The following is a 19,388-nucleotide window of genomic DNA, read 5'->3' as shown; positions in this document are numbered from 1 at the left end:
TAGAGTGCTGCTATTGGCTCAGGCGCAGTCTGCTCAGACCTGCGCGACTCCCCAACGCGCAAGTATTACTCAGCCTTTAGGCACTGAACGTAAAATGACTTATACTTTGAGAAAATTTGCTAAAAAGAACCACTGCCCAAAAATATTTGAAGCAGAAAAGGTTGTCAGGCATGATGAGGAGAATGGGGTTTATTTTGAAACTAAAGTTAGAGTTGGAAGCCACAACCATTAATGTTGTCATTATTGAAATACTGCAGATTTTTTTTTATTTTATTTTTTTATTTCCTTCACACAAAGTGGCCGTCTACTGACCTGAAGGCAGGGTTGATTGGTAAATGCATTCTCGGGCTTTAAAGTTCAAGGTTTTAAAGCGGAAAGAAAAAGCTATTAAATCCAATTTAGCTTTCCGTTGGGGAGGGGGGGGCTGATCATTTTTCATCCAGAATTATCTAGCTGCATCCGAACAGAACCGGAGAATGCCACTTAATCTTCTCTGTGGCACGTTGACCTGGCCCATAGTGCTCAAATAATGCGTGCAACTGGTTTTGATGGAGGACGGTATTGGAATTGTTATTGAAAACCGAGTCTGTCAGCGAACAAGGCTGTCTTATGGCACGTCGGGCCGTCCGCCAGCTCTCAACAGTCCGGGATTGTATTTTGTTTTTAAATGTTCCATTCATCTATCTCACTCATGTTCTCCAGGCTTCTGTGCACAGAATTCAGACAAACCAGTTCGATACCAGAATATGAATGAGGTCTGTGGTGGATTAAACTAGCTGCTCGCTGTGTTGACGGGGAGTCTGTGGGTCTAATTAATGTTGGCATGCAGGAGAGCAAGGTCACTTTCTTAATCACTTATTTTAATGCTTGTAAGACACGGAACACTTTTAGGTACGGACCTTTAAACAAAGGCACAAAGGATTACGTCAGGTGGCATGAAAGGGCTGCACATGTTGTCAGACATTTACTGTGACCTAAATCCTGGGTCTAGGATAAAGGCTATAGTGTAATTTCCAGGCGGAGACCGGTGTTGGACAAACAGCTTTGCAATGCAACATTGTTCCGGTGGCCTGTGAACAATTTTATTTTCATATTACGAGTTCTCTAAGCGAGAACTGGTGTAGCGTGAGGAAAATCCTGGGATGAATGAAACTGATGCACCAAAACGCACGGGCCGCAAAGGACGCTATTGGAATCAGTTTTACGCTTTTAATTTTTAATATTGCGTTCAGATTCAATTCAAAAATACTTTATCAATCCCAAAGGGAAATTAAATAGTCATTTTAAGACAATGTTTCATTATTTTTATCCGTTTACTTTGGAAGCAGGTTTTAATGAAGTCAAGTCTGCATCTCTCAGCTAAACGCAGACATGCCAACGCAGATGCCAATTAATTTCTCCAAAATAAACCTTGATATTTGTTTTGTTTTTTTAGATGAAGACTTGTTAATGGAGCCCTTTTTTTGTAAAGAAGTCACATCAACACAAAGTAGTGCAGAATTGTGAATATTAAGAAAAACGAATCAGTTTTTTTTTTTTTTTAACATTCTTCACAAATAAAGATGTGAAAAATCTGGCATGCTTTGTATTTAAAGAATGACATTTCTTTTGCCCATTTGTTTTTTGCAATGGAGCTCAAGCTCAGTCTGATTGTATGGAGAGCATCTGGGAACATCAGTTTTCAAATCTTGACACAGATTGTCAATCGACGTGCCGGCAACTGTAAGATCACTCCTCTGTTAAAATACCCAACTTAAAATATCTATTATAACTTAAAATCTCTACTGCAGACTGCAGTAGATGCTTTCATGCTGTCATCAAGCTATCCATGGCAAGAATTTACAGTAAAGTTCAGTATTAGGAGTGTGAATTTTACTTTACCTATTAAATGATTGCTGCAAAATCGGAGTAATGGTAACTGATCAAAGCAGACAACAAAAAAAAAAAACGCAGGGAACCAGAAGTTGCAGCGTGCAGAAATTCCTAACACATAAAACACAGCGGAACTACAGTTAAGCATTACCCTTTCAATTAAAAATTAACCATATAATGTTTATGAACAAAATCTGAGCCACCTTCATACTGACAAAGATGCGGTAGTTCCCTGATGATCACTGTTGTGTTCAGCTGTTAACGAGGTCGGCCGCATTTCCATCTTTTACATTTCACTAGACTCCCTTTTAGGTTTCAGGAAAGGAATAAACACCTCTAAAGGTTCGTGATGACGCGTGTCTGAATTGCACGTTCCCTACGGACAATGTTTGATCATTTTTTACCAATGTTTTTTAATGAAATCACTCTATAGGTAAGGGCCGTTTCACTTTGGGACAAATTGGGATCACTGATTGGTCAGTTGCCGACGAGCCTCCAAGGTTGATTGGCAGGTGGCGTCACGTCAATTGGATTTAAGTCTGATCCGTCACTGGGTCATTCTAACACATGGATGCTTTGACCTAAATTATTTATTGTAGCTCTGGCTGTATGTTGGGGATTGTTTTGCTTCTCCAATGTGAGCTTCCTCCCCAGTCTAAAGTCTTTTGCAGCCTCTTTAGGGCTGGATGATAATTCAGTAACGATATATATCGATCGATAGATGTGTAGCTCATTAAAGAAAGAAAAGGGTCAATAAAATGTTCAATCAAAGAACAGTTTTCCTTCCTTGTGCATTGTAGCCTATCATGTTGGTTAATACTACAGTCATTTACACCCAACCAATCACAAACGCAGACCCAGGGATGCTCCTTCACCAAGATTCAAAGAGTTCAGAGAGATGTTCTTTTTTTTTCTACTTTCAACACCTACAGTTTTGGTAAAAGTTGGTTGAAAAAGGGTTGTGTTTGAAGTCAGTGCTCTTTATTTAAAAACAGGACATTAAGCAACAGCAGGAAATGGCCCCGGCTACACATCAAATATATGTTTTGAATTTTTTGATAATTATCGATATCTGATTTCTATTTTATCGATATGCTTTTTTTTTCTATATCGTCCAGCCCTGAGCCTCTTAAAGGTTTGGATGCAGACATGCCTTATATTTAGCTTCATTCTTATAGGATTATGCTGTCACCACCGTGTTTTGCAGTGGGGATGGGTGTGTTCATCAGAAATTCCTTTATTGTCACACAATGGGGAAAATCGAGTATGACAGTGGCAAAGACAGACGGGTTTAAACATCATTAGTAATGGAAAAAATCAGAGGAATGTGCAGTGTTGCATATCTGCCACGTCAGTGTTTTGTAGGTTTGTCTCATATGAGCTTAAAACCCCATTTCACATGTTTGCTGAGCCACCTACATGTTTTTTCTGACTTTCTAATTATCACACTTCCGGCTGTATTTGTAGCATGAGCATTTATGTCGAGTCAAGAGATTCTGCCACCTGAGCTGTGGATCACAGTGATACCATGGGCCTTTTGGCTTCTTCTATGAATAATGTTCTTCTTGTGCTTACTGTCAGATTGAGTGAACAGCTATCTCTTGGTAGCCTTGCTGTCGTCCCATCCTTTTCATTTTCAGATGGTTTGAACGCGTTATAAGAGCTTTATAACCTAACTCTGCTTTGAACTTATCCATAACTTTATCCCGGATCTGTTGGGTGTGTTTCTTTGTCTCAATGATTAGATGAAAGGCATTAAATTACACACAGGAGGTATTTTCCCATTTCTGAGCCTTGTTCTGGATCTTTTTTTTTTTTTTTTTAAGAGTATCAAATTTAAGTGTGCTAAATGCAAATGCTTGCCACAATTTCTACTGCAAAAGAAAATGCTGAAAACCATTTTCTTCCACTTCACAATTGTACCTTTGTCCTGTCTATAGTACAAAATCGCAACAAAATGCATTGAAGTTTGTGGTCGTAATGACAAAATGTGAAAAAATGTCCAGTGAGTTTGAACTCTTTAACAAGACAATGTCTTGCTGATATGAAATTTGTGAGAAAAGTTTGTGTAATTTCTGATTATGTGCATTCATTGCCATAAAACAGAATATTTACGTTAGTTTGTGTAAAATACTTTCAAACATATTCTATTTTTTTATTATTGTTTAGCTGCATAACATTAAAATAGCCCAGAGAAATCTGACTTTCAACGCCTCTTTGCAAATGCGTTAATATATACCACAACTCTTTACATAATAAAGTATTTACTCCCACAACAAAATCACTAATAATAGTCGACATCATCTTGTATTTCAGAGGTTTTTACCTCTTTCCTCAGGCACCTTTCCTGCTCCCTTTTCTCCCTTTGGTTTCATAATTCTGTCAAATCAGTCAGATAAATGTGAAAGTCAAAGAAATGATTGTCTAATGTAAAACCATTCATTATATTGTTGAGTGGGCTAAAGAAAGCGTCATAGGATTTACAGTAAGATATTTTTATTTGAATAATCATTTAGGCAGGGATGAGACAATTCTGATGAACTCTCATTTTCACAAACCTAACCCAGCCTTTTTTTAAGCAACCAAACCTCGGCATTTTGAAAGTATTTCTTCACTCGTTTCCCAATTATTGTTGAGTCATTTGCTCCCCAGTTACACTAATGTACAAAATAAAAGTTTAAGCGTAGTTTCTAATTTTATCACATAGTTGTTTCTCACTTTTTTCACTCGGGGCTCAATTCTGTTGGGTGCCGTGATTACAGGAGACAAAAATCTGTTCAGCATTTTCAGATAATGAGCATTTTCAGGGAAATTGTTTCAAAAACATACCTTTTGTGCAGTGTAAAAGTTGTACAGTTCTTTCTGAGTAACAGCCCAAGCTATTATTGTCATAATAGGTTTGTGGTTGCTGAACCAGTTATGTTCATATGCGTAGCAAAAAGCTTTTGTTTGAATTGAGTATGCTGCTAGGTTAGTTTATGCATACTGTACTGCGTAGTGCAGTGACGTGCGGTGAGGATCATGACTGGTGAAGCACTGACAGCTCTGGAGTTGGTTGTACAAATAGATATAAACTAATATTTCAAATTTGACTTCAATTTTAAACATTTAGCTGTTTTAGAAACCTTTAGTTATCCTTTAATCAACTCAATTTTTAGCTGATCTGTTATATTATATTAAATGTAATAAATTCAGACTTCACAATGTAATAAAAGTCACCTAAACCACGTTTTGTAATAATCGCCGCTAAATGTAATAAAATCTATGAATGCATTTTGTAATATTCCTTATGTCATAACATTCAGGTGTCCCCCACCGTATTATAAGCCTGGTAGACCACCATGCTTTACTCACCACCCCCCAACATAAACATACTGGAACGCCAGCATCTGTATTACATGCACACAAACATATGTTGGCGATATAAAGAGAGACCGCAATGGGCTTACTGCAGCACGGCTCCTCACTGCCACAAATTCAACTATTCCGACGATAAGAATGTTGAAATGACAATATTAATATTTATCATTGCCACATACATTCCAATGAAATTTGTCTTCAGCATTTAACCCATCCTTCAGTGCCACTGTGCGGCAGCCCAATACTGTAATGCATACATTTATAGAACAGTCTCATGAAGGAACTGATCTTATCTCATCGGTGTTATTTTACCTGCCATAATGACAGGTGTGGCACTGCCTCATCTGCCTGCAAGTCAGCGGTGTAATGCTAGTTCCTGGAATGGAATTTGCACGTCTTACAGTTTTCCAAGAAACTGTTGTTCTTGTACTTACATAGAATTGGTAAAGGGGAAAGTACAGTGATGCTGAAAAATGTAGATTAAATCAAGGAAAGAGAAACAAATGGGTTATAATGCGGGATAAACTTGTCAACAGCTCAATCAAGCATTAACGATTATATGAGTGATCAGATGTAAGTAAATGTAGGTTTTTAAATCGTAACTCAGCGAGTTCATTGTTCGGATATGCTTGTTACATTTCAACCATGAGGACATTTATTAACAGATTTCAGAGTATCTCAAATGACCCACAAATTAATGCTGACCAACAACAGAAGTCAGCATCAAGTTGAGCTGTGATTGCTCTATCCACACTCGCTACACCTACAGGCTTTTATGCAAGCTTTTCAGCTTATGACTTTGGAAATCGTCTTGTTCATGTAAAACTATTATTTTATGCTAGTCTGGTTTAGGTGGTTGTTGTGTGTCAAAACACTAGTTTATCCGTAAAACCTTAGGGGTGTTTTTGTGCTCATATGAACCATAGGGCAAAGTTGAAGGGTTTAACAAATGCATTGATAAGACATCTGATTATTTCATATATGAAAATAATTTGGGGGAACTTCAGTTTCATTCAGCAATTGAATATAGACCTTCAAAGAACATTTGAGCTGCGTGTCCGCTGATGGATTACAAACTACTTCATCTAACAAAAAATGAAGGGCTTACAAGTTGTCCATTTACAAATCTAGTCTAAACCCGTCCAGTGTTATTTCTAAAGTGCTTTCAGCCATACAAGATCAAAGTGCTTTACATATTAAGAGACAAAGATTAGTTTACATAGAAACATTAAACAGGGGTAAGAGCAATCATACAAAACATACAAAACAGGCATTGAGGCAAGGAAAGGAAATGTCTAATGAAGTGATTTAAAAAGAGAGAGAGAGGAGGCCTGTCTAATTTGGAGTGGTAGGTTATTCTTATTAGCTACAGCCAAAAGGGCTCAGTCCTGCCTTAGCTTATGCTAAGTCTTTGGACCTCCAAAGAGGAGCTGATCTGTGCAAGAGAACAGAGGGTTTGGGAGGTAGGATGGGGCGAGACCATCGAGGGCGTTAAAAACAAATATAAGGATTTTAAAATTAAACCTAAAATGTATTGCCAGCCAGTGGAGAGAAGTTAAAATGGCTTAATGAGCTCATATTTAAAGACCCGCTGCTGCATTTTGTACCCTCTGGTGCTTGGTAATAGAAGAGCCACCAGCTACTGTATAAAATCCATAGCAGTAATAAAAGCGGGTGGTGATGAAGGCACTAATTACAATCTCAAAGTGGTTTTGGGAAATAATTGGTTTTAATTTTTGCCAACTACCTTAAATTATAAAAACTTGGTCTGGCGACTGCCCTGATCTGAGTATCGAACTTAAGCTCCTTGTCCTCTTGAACTAAGAGATTAGTGATGTCAACAGCTTAATCAAGCATAAATGATCATATCAGTTATCAGATGTAAGTAAATGTAGGTTTTGAAATCGTAACTCATCGGGTTGTCTTAGTGTAGGTGGTGAAGGATCCTATATCTACAGGGAGGGTTTCAGCTATTCTGCCAAAAACCATGACTTCAGCTTTACTTTCATTGAATTTCAGGAAGTTGAGTGATGTAGCACAGATAATATATTTTTCTTTGCGGGACATAAAATCTAAGTGTCGTCTGCGTAACAGTGGAAAGGCACAGAATATTCTCCTACTGTGGAGTAGAGTGGGAGCAAATAAAGAGAGAAAAGAAGGGGGACTAAAATCAAGCCCTGTGGGACACCACACAAAAGACGAAGCAGAGGAAGATGCGCGTTTCTGAAGGCAAACATAGAAATCGATCTGCCAATTAAGATCTGAAACACTCCAGTGCTGTGTCCAAACGAGAGATTTAAATTCTTTGATCAACTGTATCAAATGCAGCTGTTAAATCCGTAAACACAAGAAAAATACAATTACCACTTTCAGGAGCTAGAAATATAAAATATAAAAACCCATTTAAAGAGCTGGATCAGAGCCGTGTAAAGCTTTGAACCCAGACTGGAAACCTCTTAAATATTCTGCTCCTCCAGGAAGGTCATTAATGGGAGATAAACAAACATCTCAAAGGTTTTTAGATAAGAATGGTAGTTTATAGAATGGCCTATAATGTGTCAAAAACCTTAGGATCTAGAGCAGATTTCCTTTTTAGAGGTAGGACAACTGCATGTTTAAAACGCCTGACCACAATCCTACTAACAATATTGTTATTGATAAAGGCGACTAAATGGTGGTGTGTTGATTAAAAAAAAATTGCAAGGTCCTTCTAAAGCTTTCTATACTTAAACCTAAATAGTTAAACATTTATTACTCACTTGTTTTTACTTAGACATTTAAACCATGTTTTCTAATGTCTCTTTCTCTCTCTCATGTTTTTAGGGCATACTCCCTAGTCGACTCCAGTCAGGTGTCCACCTTCCTGATTTCCATCCTTCTAATCGTCTATGGCAGTTTCAGGTGAGTGATTTAAATGGTCACGTTAAGCACTTCAGCCACTGGTTGAACATTGTATATTTTTTCTCCATCATCTGGAGGTAGTTTTATGTTAGTTTTCTTATAACTAAGGAGCCAGCTGTAGTTCCGGCTGAAATAAATTGAAAGAAAGGTTAATTTGTCTTCAAATTGCACAGGTGTTGATCTGTATGCTCCTAGTATCCTGTTGGAAAAACTGTCCTTGAGAGGAAGTATTCCTGCCTGAAATCATACACACTTCCTGCAGCACACACTGAACTAATCATAACGAGATAACCAAGTGATGCTACTAATGCTTGACGTTGGCTCTGATATGTGAAGTCTCAGCAAGTTAAAACCAAAAGAAAGGTGAAAAGGTTAATGAAAGAAAACTAATATCAAATTAATGTAATTGTCAAGATAACACTTAATAAGGCTCTACAACCTGTATGGAAGTATCCACTTTTTATTCAGTCATGTAATTATTTTTGTTTTTATTGTAATTGCTTATCTTTAGTGAGCCAGCGTGTGCCTCCATGTTTGTGTCTATTGGAATTGATGCATCTAACAGTTATTGCTGAGGGTAATTCTGTACTTAAATAAACTTTGTTTCAAAACAAACATGAATCTGGAACATACAAAACAAATATCTGGTCCCTGCAAATGTATCCAGAAGCCCTAACTTCTGTTTCTGGTACTTTTGCTGAATATTGTTTTTAGTGATCAGCTCCAGCAGCGGAGTAGGCAGCTACGGATTCCCACTTTATTTGCTCTGTTTGTAAGCTTCAGCCTAGCTCCACCGTGTGGCGATATTAGCTACATCAAGTTCTCATCCCTCTACAAATTAACAAGGGGAGATATATTGGTTTGTTTAATTGCTTCTCTGTATGCTAGCCGACCAAGTCTTGGGCTTTTTTTCTGCCTGCTGCAGCAGAACAGAGCGTTGCGTTGCTTGGAACGGCGCACCTGGGAAGCGGGTTTAACTGTCATTGGGTCTGTGAAGCTAATATTCAGACTGATAGCACTAGCTTATGTTTTTCAGGGGGTTTACTACTATACTGTTGCACATACAGGAGGTTAATGGGTGCCTTTTAGAAGTTGCTCTGTAACATTAGTGTTGTAGCATTAGCTTGTATCGCTAGCATAGGCTGTTGTTCGGCATTCCATTTTTTCCCTGACCCACTGCCTCATAGGGAAAGTACCCCTGAACGATGCTTTGTGTTGGCCTCTTTTTTGGATATAGTTGCCATATTAAGGGCAGCGCCTCGTGAACTCTGTGTAGGCGGGGTTCGGGGCTGTTTGGAGGAATGTGGCCTTGACGGCTGCGCTATTTAGCAGCGGCTGACTGGCTGTGTTCCTTGGCAACGCAAGGCCTCAGTCAATCGTTCTCCCCAAAATGTTTGTTTGTTTAAGTGTATGTGATGGACGGTTGTACTGGAACTGACTTTTCGATTGCAATGCAAATTGTAATTGACAATACAATTTGATTGATTGATTGATTGATATTAGCAGTGATTAAAACTTCCAGGAGAACCTCGTTGTTTTGGTCAAGTGAGTGGCTGCAGAGGGCGGGGCTAACCTGCACCTGCAGAACTTCGTCGTGAGGCACATCCATGTTAGATGCGGAAATGACATGCTGTTGTGGAAATTATATAAATTTAGATAATTTAGTTTGCTTCGGGAAAGGACCGTGCAGTGTTTCCTCTTCTGTTCTACAAAGAGGGGACGCCCTGCCCCGCTAACAATATTGTCCCCTCCAAGAAGGTCAGGGCAGTAATCATTATACATCTGTGAATGTTCACGGTTAATTTTATTAAAAATTGGCCTCTCTAAAAAATGGCAGATCGCATCCTGTCCGAGCGCTCAGAGTCACAACATATTTCTTTGTTTTCTAAACGGACCTAGTTTCTGAGAATGGCTGCACTAAAAAGTCCCATGGAAGTTGGGAGCGCTGAGCGTCTGCTACCCGTGAAGACGTCAGTAGAGTCTGTGGTCATTAAAGAGACGCTTAAATTATCAAGACTGGAAAGTGTGTTGCGTTACGACAGAAATGGATGCATTTGTTTATTTCATGTGGTGCCCTGACTACTTCAGTATACTGTGAAGGTTTGCCTGACACATCTGTTGAAACTGGATTATTATAAGCATTAATGCTCAATGCAGCAAGTTTTCAACAAGTAAACGGCTCTATGGTCATTTTCAGATGTCCTACAAAATACTATTTGGTCTGATTGTGGCAAATCACCAAAAGTCTGTCTGTTGGACACAAAAATCCACCTTCCTGAGTCCATCGATGAGATAAGATGGCTGCTTTATTTGTGGAAAACACATTTTTTGTTGCTAGACAGACCCATGAATGGATCAGAAGCAGATCTCAAAAATAATTACATTTTATAAAGTTACGCTGAAAAATATTCTAAACTCTGGCAGATCCAGATTTCTAAAGAGATTTTCCTTCAATCAAGATGTAGGAGGGAAGAAAGGCAGGTAGCCTTCAAAACATAATCATGTATAAAGATACATGATGGAGACAGAAACATAAAAAGAGAGACGGATGGATAAATAAGAGAAAGGTTAAGAGAGGCAGAAGATGGCTGCTCGTAGAAAGCTGTATTCTGTGATATTAATGAAAAGAATGAATGTAGAGAAGAGGTTAAAGTAGATTAATTTTTGCATTGTCTATAGTTTACACTTTCTGAACCCTGAATGAACTCCTACTCTGAGGGCAGGTCTTAAAAGGAAGACAGGAGTTTTTGCAGTGTCAGACGGAAGATGGAGTGTAATGTTGTGACTAAACCACTCCGTCTTCTGCTGCTTTCGCAGGTCATTAAACATGGATTGTGAGAACCAGGAGAAGGATAAAGATGGTAACCCCTCACCAGCAGGGTCTTTTAATAACAGCAACACAAACAACAGTAAGTGTCCAAGTGGAGAGGCCTCTACAAAATGTTTTAGTTGCCGTTTAAGTCCTGCACTTTTTTTTTGTGAGTTTGTGTGTTCATGATCTGAATTGTTTTCCAGGCATTCAGACTATAGACTCGACGCAGGCCCTGTTTCTGCCGATAGGAGCTTCCGTGTCTCTGCTAGTCATGTTCTTCTTTTTCGACTCGGTTCAGGTGGTCTTCACCATCTGCACTGCAGGTAACTATACGGCTCCGGAGGGGGGGAACACGAAAGCGCCACACATGTAGCATCATTACAAAGGCTTCCCCGTCGGTGTTCAGTAGTTACACCCTGGAGAATGTCTTTAAAAACCGACGACCATTAGCTGCCCCATTTAACACGCAGAAATGACTCCTACAAGCTGTCAAGGTGTATTAAGGCTGAAGCTCTCACCGCTGTGCTTTTCTTCCTCTCCTCAGTTCTTGCTACAATTGCATTTGCATTCCTGTTGTTACCTATGTGCCAGTATCTGACCAGACCCTGCTCCCCGCAGAACAAGTAAGGAAGTCACGTGGCCTTCTGGGTCTTGAAATCTCCTCCATGCTGTTTTGTTCCTCTCACAAACTCTTCAGAACGCTCCAGGAATCTGTTTATTTATATCATTATCGAGCCAGCTTTGTAGCGTTAGCATTTAAATATTTAGTGCTGTATGTCTCTAGATATCAAAGAAGTTGTCAAACTTAAAAGATACATTTATTTTGATACCGTGATATTTTTTTAGCAGTGCAATGTTGCTATAGAGCTCTTCTTTTTGTTTTCTTGACACATTTCATTGCTTCATACGACATTTTTTTATGTCAGATAAAAATTACCGGAGAAATACAAAAGGCCGTTTCAAAATGATTACTAATATCTGTCCAAACCTATGTGAAGATGTTTTCATCATCTTGGTCCATCATGAATTAACTGCTTTGCTAGCCACACACAGGTGTCACTGCTGGTCAACCTTTTGAATCAAGAAATCACTTAAATAGAGCCTGCTTGACAAAATGAACTAGGCTTAAAGATCCAAAAAGAAAAACATTCGGGTCTGATCTGAAAACAAATGAAGAGCATGTGAGAAACAAAAGTGTTTAAAAGAAAAAGAGAGAGATTGTCCACGACTGGAGAAGACTACAGTGGTTAACCTTCCAAGGAGTGGCCGCCCTACGAACATTAATCCAAGAGTGCTTCTTTGATTCATCCAGGAGGTCAGAGAAGAACCCAGAACAGCAGCTAAAGCACTGCAGACCTCACTTACTTCAGTTAAAGTCAATATCCAGGACTGATTAGTAAGACAGACCGAGTAGAAATGCCGTCTATGGGTGAATTTCACGCTGAAAACCGCTGCTGAACAAGAACCACACATGCTGAAAATCATCTTGATCATCAGTAAGACCTGTAGAAAGGTATTCAGAGGACTGAGAAAAGCGGAAGATGTGCATCTTGTGCAAAACTAAAACAGCTTTTCAGGAAAAAAACATTTATATCAACAGTTGAACATGTTGGTGGCAGAGTGATGGTCTGTGGCTGGTTTACCACAGACCATCACTGACTTACCAGCCGTTGATTTAAACAGTACTTCTGCTGTATAGCGGAAAACCTCTCTGAATGACAACATTAAGCTCAAGCACAAAGCAGCAGTAGGTCCACCTCTCAATGGCTCAAAAACAAGTTTTGAAGTGGCCTAGTCAAAGCCCGAGACTTCGACAATTCATTCCTCACAAGCTGCTTTGTTAGGGCCAGGCCAGTTTGAGTCGATTACTTTCTCCGAACACCAACAGTCATCACTTGGAAACTGTCAGATGTTAAAATTAGTTTCATGATCTCAAACGTTAACCTTTTTTTTTTGGACCATAAATCACACGGATTATATGGCGCACCGTGAATTTTTGAGAAAATGTAAGGATTTTAAGTGCGCCTTTATAAAAAAGAGCCAACCTGAACAGGAACCAGTACCTTTTCATTAATTTGCTGCTGTACGAAAACAATTCATTAAATTGTTTTAGTTTGTCAGGTTTTATGGTACAAATATTCAACAAAGAGACAATTAAATCTTATTTGGCATGTAAAATATTTGTCCCTCCTTATCAGTCTCCAGCCTCTACTTAGCCTCTCTTTGCATATTTCTGAACCGTAAAAAAAAAACAAACACGTGTTCTCATGTATTGTTCTGTGTAAAAAAAAAAAAAAATTCTCTCCTTTACACGTTCTTTGCTTTGCAGGATTTCATTCGGTTGCTGTGGACGCTTCACCCTGGCTGAACTCTTGTCGTTCTCGCTTTCCGTTATGCTGGTTCTCATCTGGGTGCTGACCGGACACTGGCTCCTCATGGACGGTGCGTCGCTCAGTCAGAGCTCACGACACAAAGTTCTCCTCCCGCGGGAACATCAGTGTATAGTTAAAAACATACGTCAGGGTTTCATTGAGCAGCTCTAACAGGAGAGCCAACACATAAGAGTTTGTTACACATTAATCCTGCTCCACATAAAATGTTACCCTGCAGCGACTCAAAGGATTTGAGTATCAGCGCAGACTTGTCTTTTCATATTAAAAGCATCTGTATAGGAATTTCCTAGCTGTGTCAGAGATCACTTAATGCTTAATGCGTTGCTTGAGAAAACGCCGTTTTTATCGTCTGCTGAAGAAGGAACCGGGCCTGACTCACAGCGACACGGTGTTATGTTGTGTTATCTTCTAGCTTTCCATTCTGAGACGAAGGAGCCGTGTTAGTCAGGCTAAATGGGCTTCATGCAAATCATTGTCTTCCTGAACAGCAGACAATAGATAAAAAAAAAACTGTGTAGTTCTGTATTTAAAAATGTAATTCAGTAACTCTTGGTGGAGTTCTCTTTTTTTTGCCAGTTATGTTAATACACGGCTGGAAAAGTTAAAAGTTTTATATTCGCTAAAGTTAAACACATGCAGAGTGTGCAGCTGCCGCTTTTATTATATAAAATATAAAGACATAAATTGAGTCTGAAATGCAATATTCTGCAAAATATCTGTTCTTTCAAGAAACAATATGAATGAAATATGATTTTGATAAATAAAATATAGGACATCTGCACTGACCTCAATATGTCTGCTTGTTTTTACCTAAATGTGGAAATATGTTTTGAAATGCCACGTTTTTTTTATTTATTTTTTTGTTTCCTTTCTCCTTGTTGCAGCTTTAGCCATGGGCTTGTGTGTCGCCATGATCGCCTTTGTTCGGCTTCCCAGTCTGAAGGTCTCCTGCCTGCTGCTGTCAGGACTGCTCATTTATGATGTGTTCTGGGTAAGAAGCGATCCCACTCTCAACTTTACCTGCATCGCAGAAAGGAGGCGCGGCCGTAAAAGACGTCGACTCGGGGAGTTTTTTTCCGCAAAACGATAGCGATTCGGGTTTCTGAAAGCTTTTATTTGTCATCTATATGGAGCCACTTCCTACTGCTCAGAGAGGTTTAAAGAGTTTAAAGAAGGGTTCCTTGGTGCTCGAAGGAGCGATTGCAAGCTATAGAAACGGACAGCTTTGAGCTAAACAGCAACTTTTATAATACATAGAGGGGGGGGGGGAAATTGGCATCATGGATACAATAAGGGGTGAACAATCATCTCAGATATGAGGGGGATACATTTTTCCTTCTACCAGGTGATTTATCATCCTCTGGCACCTCACCTTAGTGATTATGTGGTTCTTTAGAGACCAACAGCTGCAGGACATCACCAGTGGACCGACGTTAGTCCTTTAAACTATAAACTAACAGAATAGAAAGTTTTAGCTGCTGAACTCTTGTTGAGTTGTCACAATGACCCTTGAATATCTACAGGGTAATTAGCCACATCGTTAAGTGCTAAATAACACTGAGGATGAAATGTCTCCTCCGTGACTCTGCTCTATCTATTGGGGCAATAAGGATTTATTTTAAATATGTGGAAAGCCAGAATTAGCACAAGTTCTGCACGGATTGGTTTTACTCCTTGCATGAACTAACTACCAAGGGATGTAACATGGGTAACAACAGCGTTAGTATTCCGGTTAATTAGCTTATATATTCTGTCATCATTTAAATAACATCTGTATGCTACAGCGTTACTCAGCTTACACAGTTTGGGGGGAAAAAGTGTTTTTTTTTCTCCTTTTTTGTTTGGCTGGTTCTGGCTGGTTTGCTGAAAATGAGCTGCACGTCTCCAGTGATCCAGCCGGCGTTAGCATCTGTACACTCGTGGTGCGTTTAAAGACAGCTCGGAAAAATCAATAATGGGTGGTCTAGCCACGAAGGAAAACTGGAAAAGGAGCAATAAGTAATAATGACACCTAGTGTTTCAAATTGGAACAACACAAACCCTTTTTGTTGGTTGCCAAATCTAGCAAGATGAGAACGTTGCGCAGCTAAATTCAAGGTAACAATTGAAGCCAAAGTACGTTGTTGTATAAACACCTCGCCCAAAAAGTATTGTTGAGACTATTTCTGGTCCGTTTTTCTTACTGGCTTCCATGTTTGCAGGCTGGCTTTTTTGCCAGCGTAAAATAAAAACCCTGGGAACTACTACTCACTGCACCAAAGTGGTTCCGCACCGTACCTCTACGTTTAATCAAAGAAAAACCTGACTAAGACGTTGTTGATAGAGAGGACGGATTTCTTTATAGGGAATGTTACTTCCATCCGGGGTGACAAATTAAAAGGATTTTGGTTAATGTTACAGTAAATTTCTTACTTATTGCTCCTTTAACTCCATAATATCAATCATTTATTTCTGATCTGGGTCTGTTTGTTTTTTCTTCGAAGTTTCTGCACCACAGTCTCAATATGCGAAGTACAACAAACTACTGTAACGTAGTGACAAATAGTGGCCTAAAGAATACGCTTTATAATCCTTTTTTAAAGATGCAATGGCTCATGCCAGGCTTTATTGACATAGACATTGACATTTTAAAAGTTTTTCCATCTTTTAATATCGTATGCTGTGAAAAACTCACACGTTTACAATGACATAAATGTCAGCAAATATGGGAAATAGATGTTTTATGAAAGATTATCACATCGTGCTGGCGTATTTGTTGTTATTTTGTTTTTTTATGCTTTGTTTTTGCAAAAAAAAATAGTAAATTTGTGTTTATTAATATACTTGATCATATTCAAGTATAGATAGATAGATAGATAAATAGATAGATAGATAGATAGATAGATAGATAGATAGATAAACTGCACACAAACTAACTTTATTTTTTGCTCTTAATTGTGTGCAGTTAGTTTTAAGGCAGTGAAGACCCCTCTGTCTCATACATGAGAGCTTTTATTACTTAGCCCCTTTCCCCTCAGAGGGGATTAAAACAAAAACTCACTCGTTAGAGAGAAATTATTTCTCACAAAGGAGTCTCTACACACCTATTTACTCCTAAGACTAATTGTTGTTGTTTTTTTGCACTAATTTCCCTAGATGCAAGCAATTAGAGTTTTTCCCTACCTTACATCCTTTAATACGGCTTCTGTATGACTAAAACTGCTGATCCTTTTGACCCGTTTGACCCGACCGGTGAAAGCTGCCTCGCGCCTTAAAGCTTTAATAGAAAAAAATCTGGATTTATTTTTTTTTCTCACTTGTGATCTAAGCTGAACGACGATGCGGGTTTTGGTTTTTAAGAAGCGTGGGGAATGATTTGGCGGCACAGCTCATGGCCTGTTTCTCTCTCCTGCTCTCTTCCTAAAGGTGTTCTTCTCAGCGTACATCTTCAACAGTAATGTGATGGTTAAAGTCGCCACTCAGCCTGCTGAGAACCCCATAGACGTTCTCTCCAGGAAGCTCCACCTGGGGCCGGGGATGGGCCGCGACGTACCCCGACTCTCCTTACCCGGCAAACTGGTCTTCCCAAGGTAACACTCACATTACAGTGGTGCTGGAAAGTTTGGCGACCTTTATCAGAACGGCGACCTTTATCAAAACCAAAAAAAAAAATCATCAGATTTTCACACAAGGCTTAAATGTAGATGAAGGTGAACCAAACAAATAGAACAAAATATCTGGTTATTCTTTTTTTTTTAAAATGATGCAATAACTCAAATATTTTAAGCGTTATTAGTGGCTTTGCCTCCATCTACGCTTTGGGATTTTCATGTAATAACATTAAAAGTTGTTTGAAACATATCAACGATTCTGAAGTGTTAACAAACTTTCCAGCACCACTGTAATCACGGGGGACGGTAAGGGGTGCCTTTGCTGGTGTTTGCTAACCTGACTCTAGCAAGATGTATGTCGCTCCGCCTAGCTCCACTCACATACATCTGGGACCTCTCCATAGGAATTGCCTTTACTGAAGGCTGGGCCTTATCAAAAATACTTGCATATGATTGGATAAGCCACTTGTCTGTCATCTTTATCAACGTGCTATTTCAACCACTCACACCGAAGCTAACCCATGACGCTGATGAGAGCGACGCAGGAAAAAACAAAACTTTTTTTTTTTTTGTGTGTGTTTGCGGCTCTAGTGGCACGCGTTTTATTGACAGTGAGCTGACAGGAAGAGGGGGGGGAGACAGGCGCCAAAGCGATGCGGGTCGGAGTCGATCCCGGGCCGACCGCGTTGAGGACTAAAGGCCTCCTAACATGGTTCGCGCTAACCGCTCCGCCACGGGCGCGGCCCGGAAAACAAAACTTGCCAAACCCGGTCGGGAGAAGGGCGAAAACATCGTTTCCACCAACAAAAGCCTTCAGAAGCGTTCTCTGATGTTCTTTTAATGAAACAATATTAGGTAGATTGGACAACACGGAAGAAATAGCAGCATCAATGTTAACGCTTGCTTCCTCGATGCGAGCCGCCATTGCTGTCTGAATCAAAACAGTCTCACGATCGCTTCTCCACTACGTCACATCTATGAAACTCCAGCCCTGCGTCCTGATTGGCTAGACAATAAAATTGGTTGGAGAAATCACTCTGTATGGGAGATGTCCCAGATGGATGTGAGTGAAGCTAGGCGGAGCGACATACATCTGGCGAGAGTCAGTTTAGGTGTTTGCAGCTTTGCTAAATACTCTGAGAAGAGATGAGTTCATGCAGTTCTTCCCCCGAGCTGCTGCATAAAGGGTCGAAGCTTCTGCTAGAGTTGCTCTTCTTTTTAGAGAGGAACCGTCTGAGGCTATTTACAGAATGAAGAACAGGCAGATCTTCAGTATTATTCGGAAATGACCGGATCACGTTTGTGCGCAGGAACATCAGCACCTTGTCTAAGTGTCGGTTCTGATGTAGCCACTCACGTGACGGGGCTTTCCGGCGCTCAAGCTTTGCCTGCATCAAAGCCTTTCCATACACAATGTACCGCATCCTCCCCTGATCCTATTTGTTGTTTTACGAGGCAGCGAGACGGCTACTAGACGTGGCAGCGGTCAACGTTAGTGGCGCTTTAACATGCAGTGCTGAACCCGGCTCACTGCTTTAATATTAGCTAAAGTTGGCTAAATTTCAAGCTTCTCAAATCATGTTGGCGTCCTCTCTAATTGTGTTCATCCGTTTGGAGATGCAAATGTAAATGTTTGTTGACACTGTTGGATTTCTAGTAGCTGGTTACAAAACCACAGTTTGCTCCTGCTCCTTAGTTATAAGAACCAGGAATAAAAGACATGGGCATAAAACATGTTGGGCCTCATGAAACAATAAAAAAATAAATATAAACTAAACAAAAGCTATCCTTCTGCTGTCCTGTTAGCACCAGGTTCTCTTCTTCTCTAAAGCCTTTATGCAGGATTCCTACGCTGTCTTGAAAAAATGTGAAATGGTTTTATTTTGTAATTTTGAAAAAAGTTAGACCACTTTGAAAGAATTTATTCGATATTGTTAAACATTATTGTTGAACATACTTTACCGTTAGATTTGAAGTTGTGGTTCTAACGTAGTAAATGCAATAATGTAGGTGCCAATAAAAAGGGGCCTAGTCACGTACTACGACTTTACGAATTTCTACGGCAGTAGCTCAATCTGCTTGCATACAAAGGCTTTTCGATTCAATTGTCGCACCCTGTTGGTTTATTTTTAATTTCTGTGTTTTACACTTTGTTTTTGCTCTAATTGTTAGTAAAATGAGCGCTTTTGTGTATGTTTATCATAAGAAGACCACGTAGCCGGAAAGAGTAGCAAAGAGTAAGTAAGGAGAATCAATGGAGCCCACAGACACATAATAATAATAATAAGAAGAAGAAGATTTTTTATTTTTATTTTTAACAAAACACTTATTATACAATAATTTAACAAAAAAATCGTTACAAAATCAGATCAAGGATACTAAAAAACACAATAAATATTTACAATAACAGCTTGTTATAAATTAGTACTCCCTGATCGGAAATGATGCACAACACATTAT

The 19,388-nt window shown here is 39.4% G+C and overlaps 1 protein-coding gene across 1 annotated transcript in view; it reads left to right on the top strand.

The window, feature by feature from the left end:
- The window catches only part of sppl3 (signal peptide peptidase 3), a 44,668-nt gene that overhangs the window by 18,564 nt on the left and 6,716 nt on the right, over positions 1-19,388 (top strand). The window contains exons 2-8 of the mRNA XM_012876419.3: positions 8,056-8,133; positions 10,951-11,042; positions 11,149-11,268; positions 11,490-11,568; positions 13,275-13,387; positions 14,223-14,329; positions 16,744-16,907. Of these exons, the coding sequence (XP_012731873.1) occupies positions 8,056-8,133; positions 10,951-11,042; positions 11,149-11,268; positions 11,490-11,568; positions 13,275-13,387; positions 14,223-14,329; positions 16,744-16,907 (753 nt within the window). The remainder of the gene's footprint in view (positions 1-8,055; positions 8,134-10,950; positions 11,043-11,148; positions 11,269-11,489; positions 11,569-13,274; positions 13,388-14,222; positions 14,330-16,743; positions 16,908-19,388) is intronic.

Source organism: Fundulus heteroclitus, unplaced genomic scaffold (assembly GCF_011125445.2).
Source record: "Fundulus heteroclitus isolate FHET01 unplaced genomic scaffold, MU-UCD_Fhet_4.1 scaffold_70, whole genome shotgun sequence".
Lineage (NCBI taxonomy): Eukaryota > Metazoa > Chordata > Actinopteri > Cyprinodontiformes > Fundulidae > Fundulus > Fundulus heteroclitus.
This window is presented reverse-complemented; position numbering and strand designations above follow the sequence as displayed.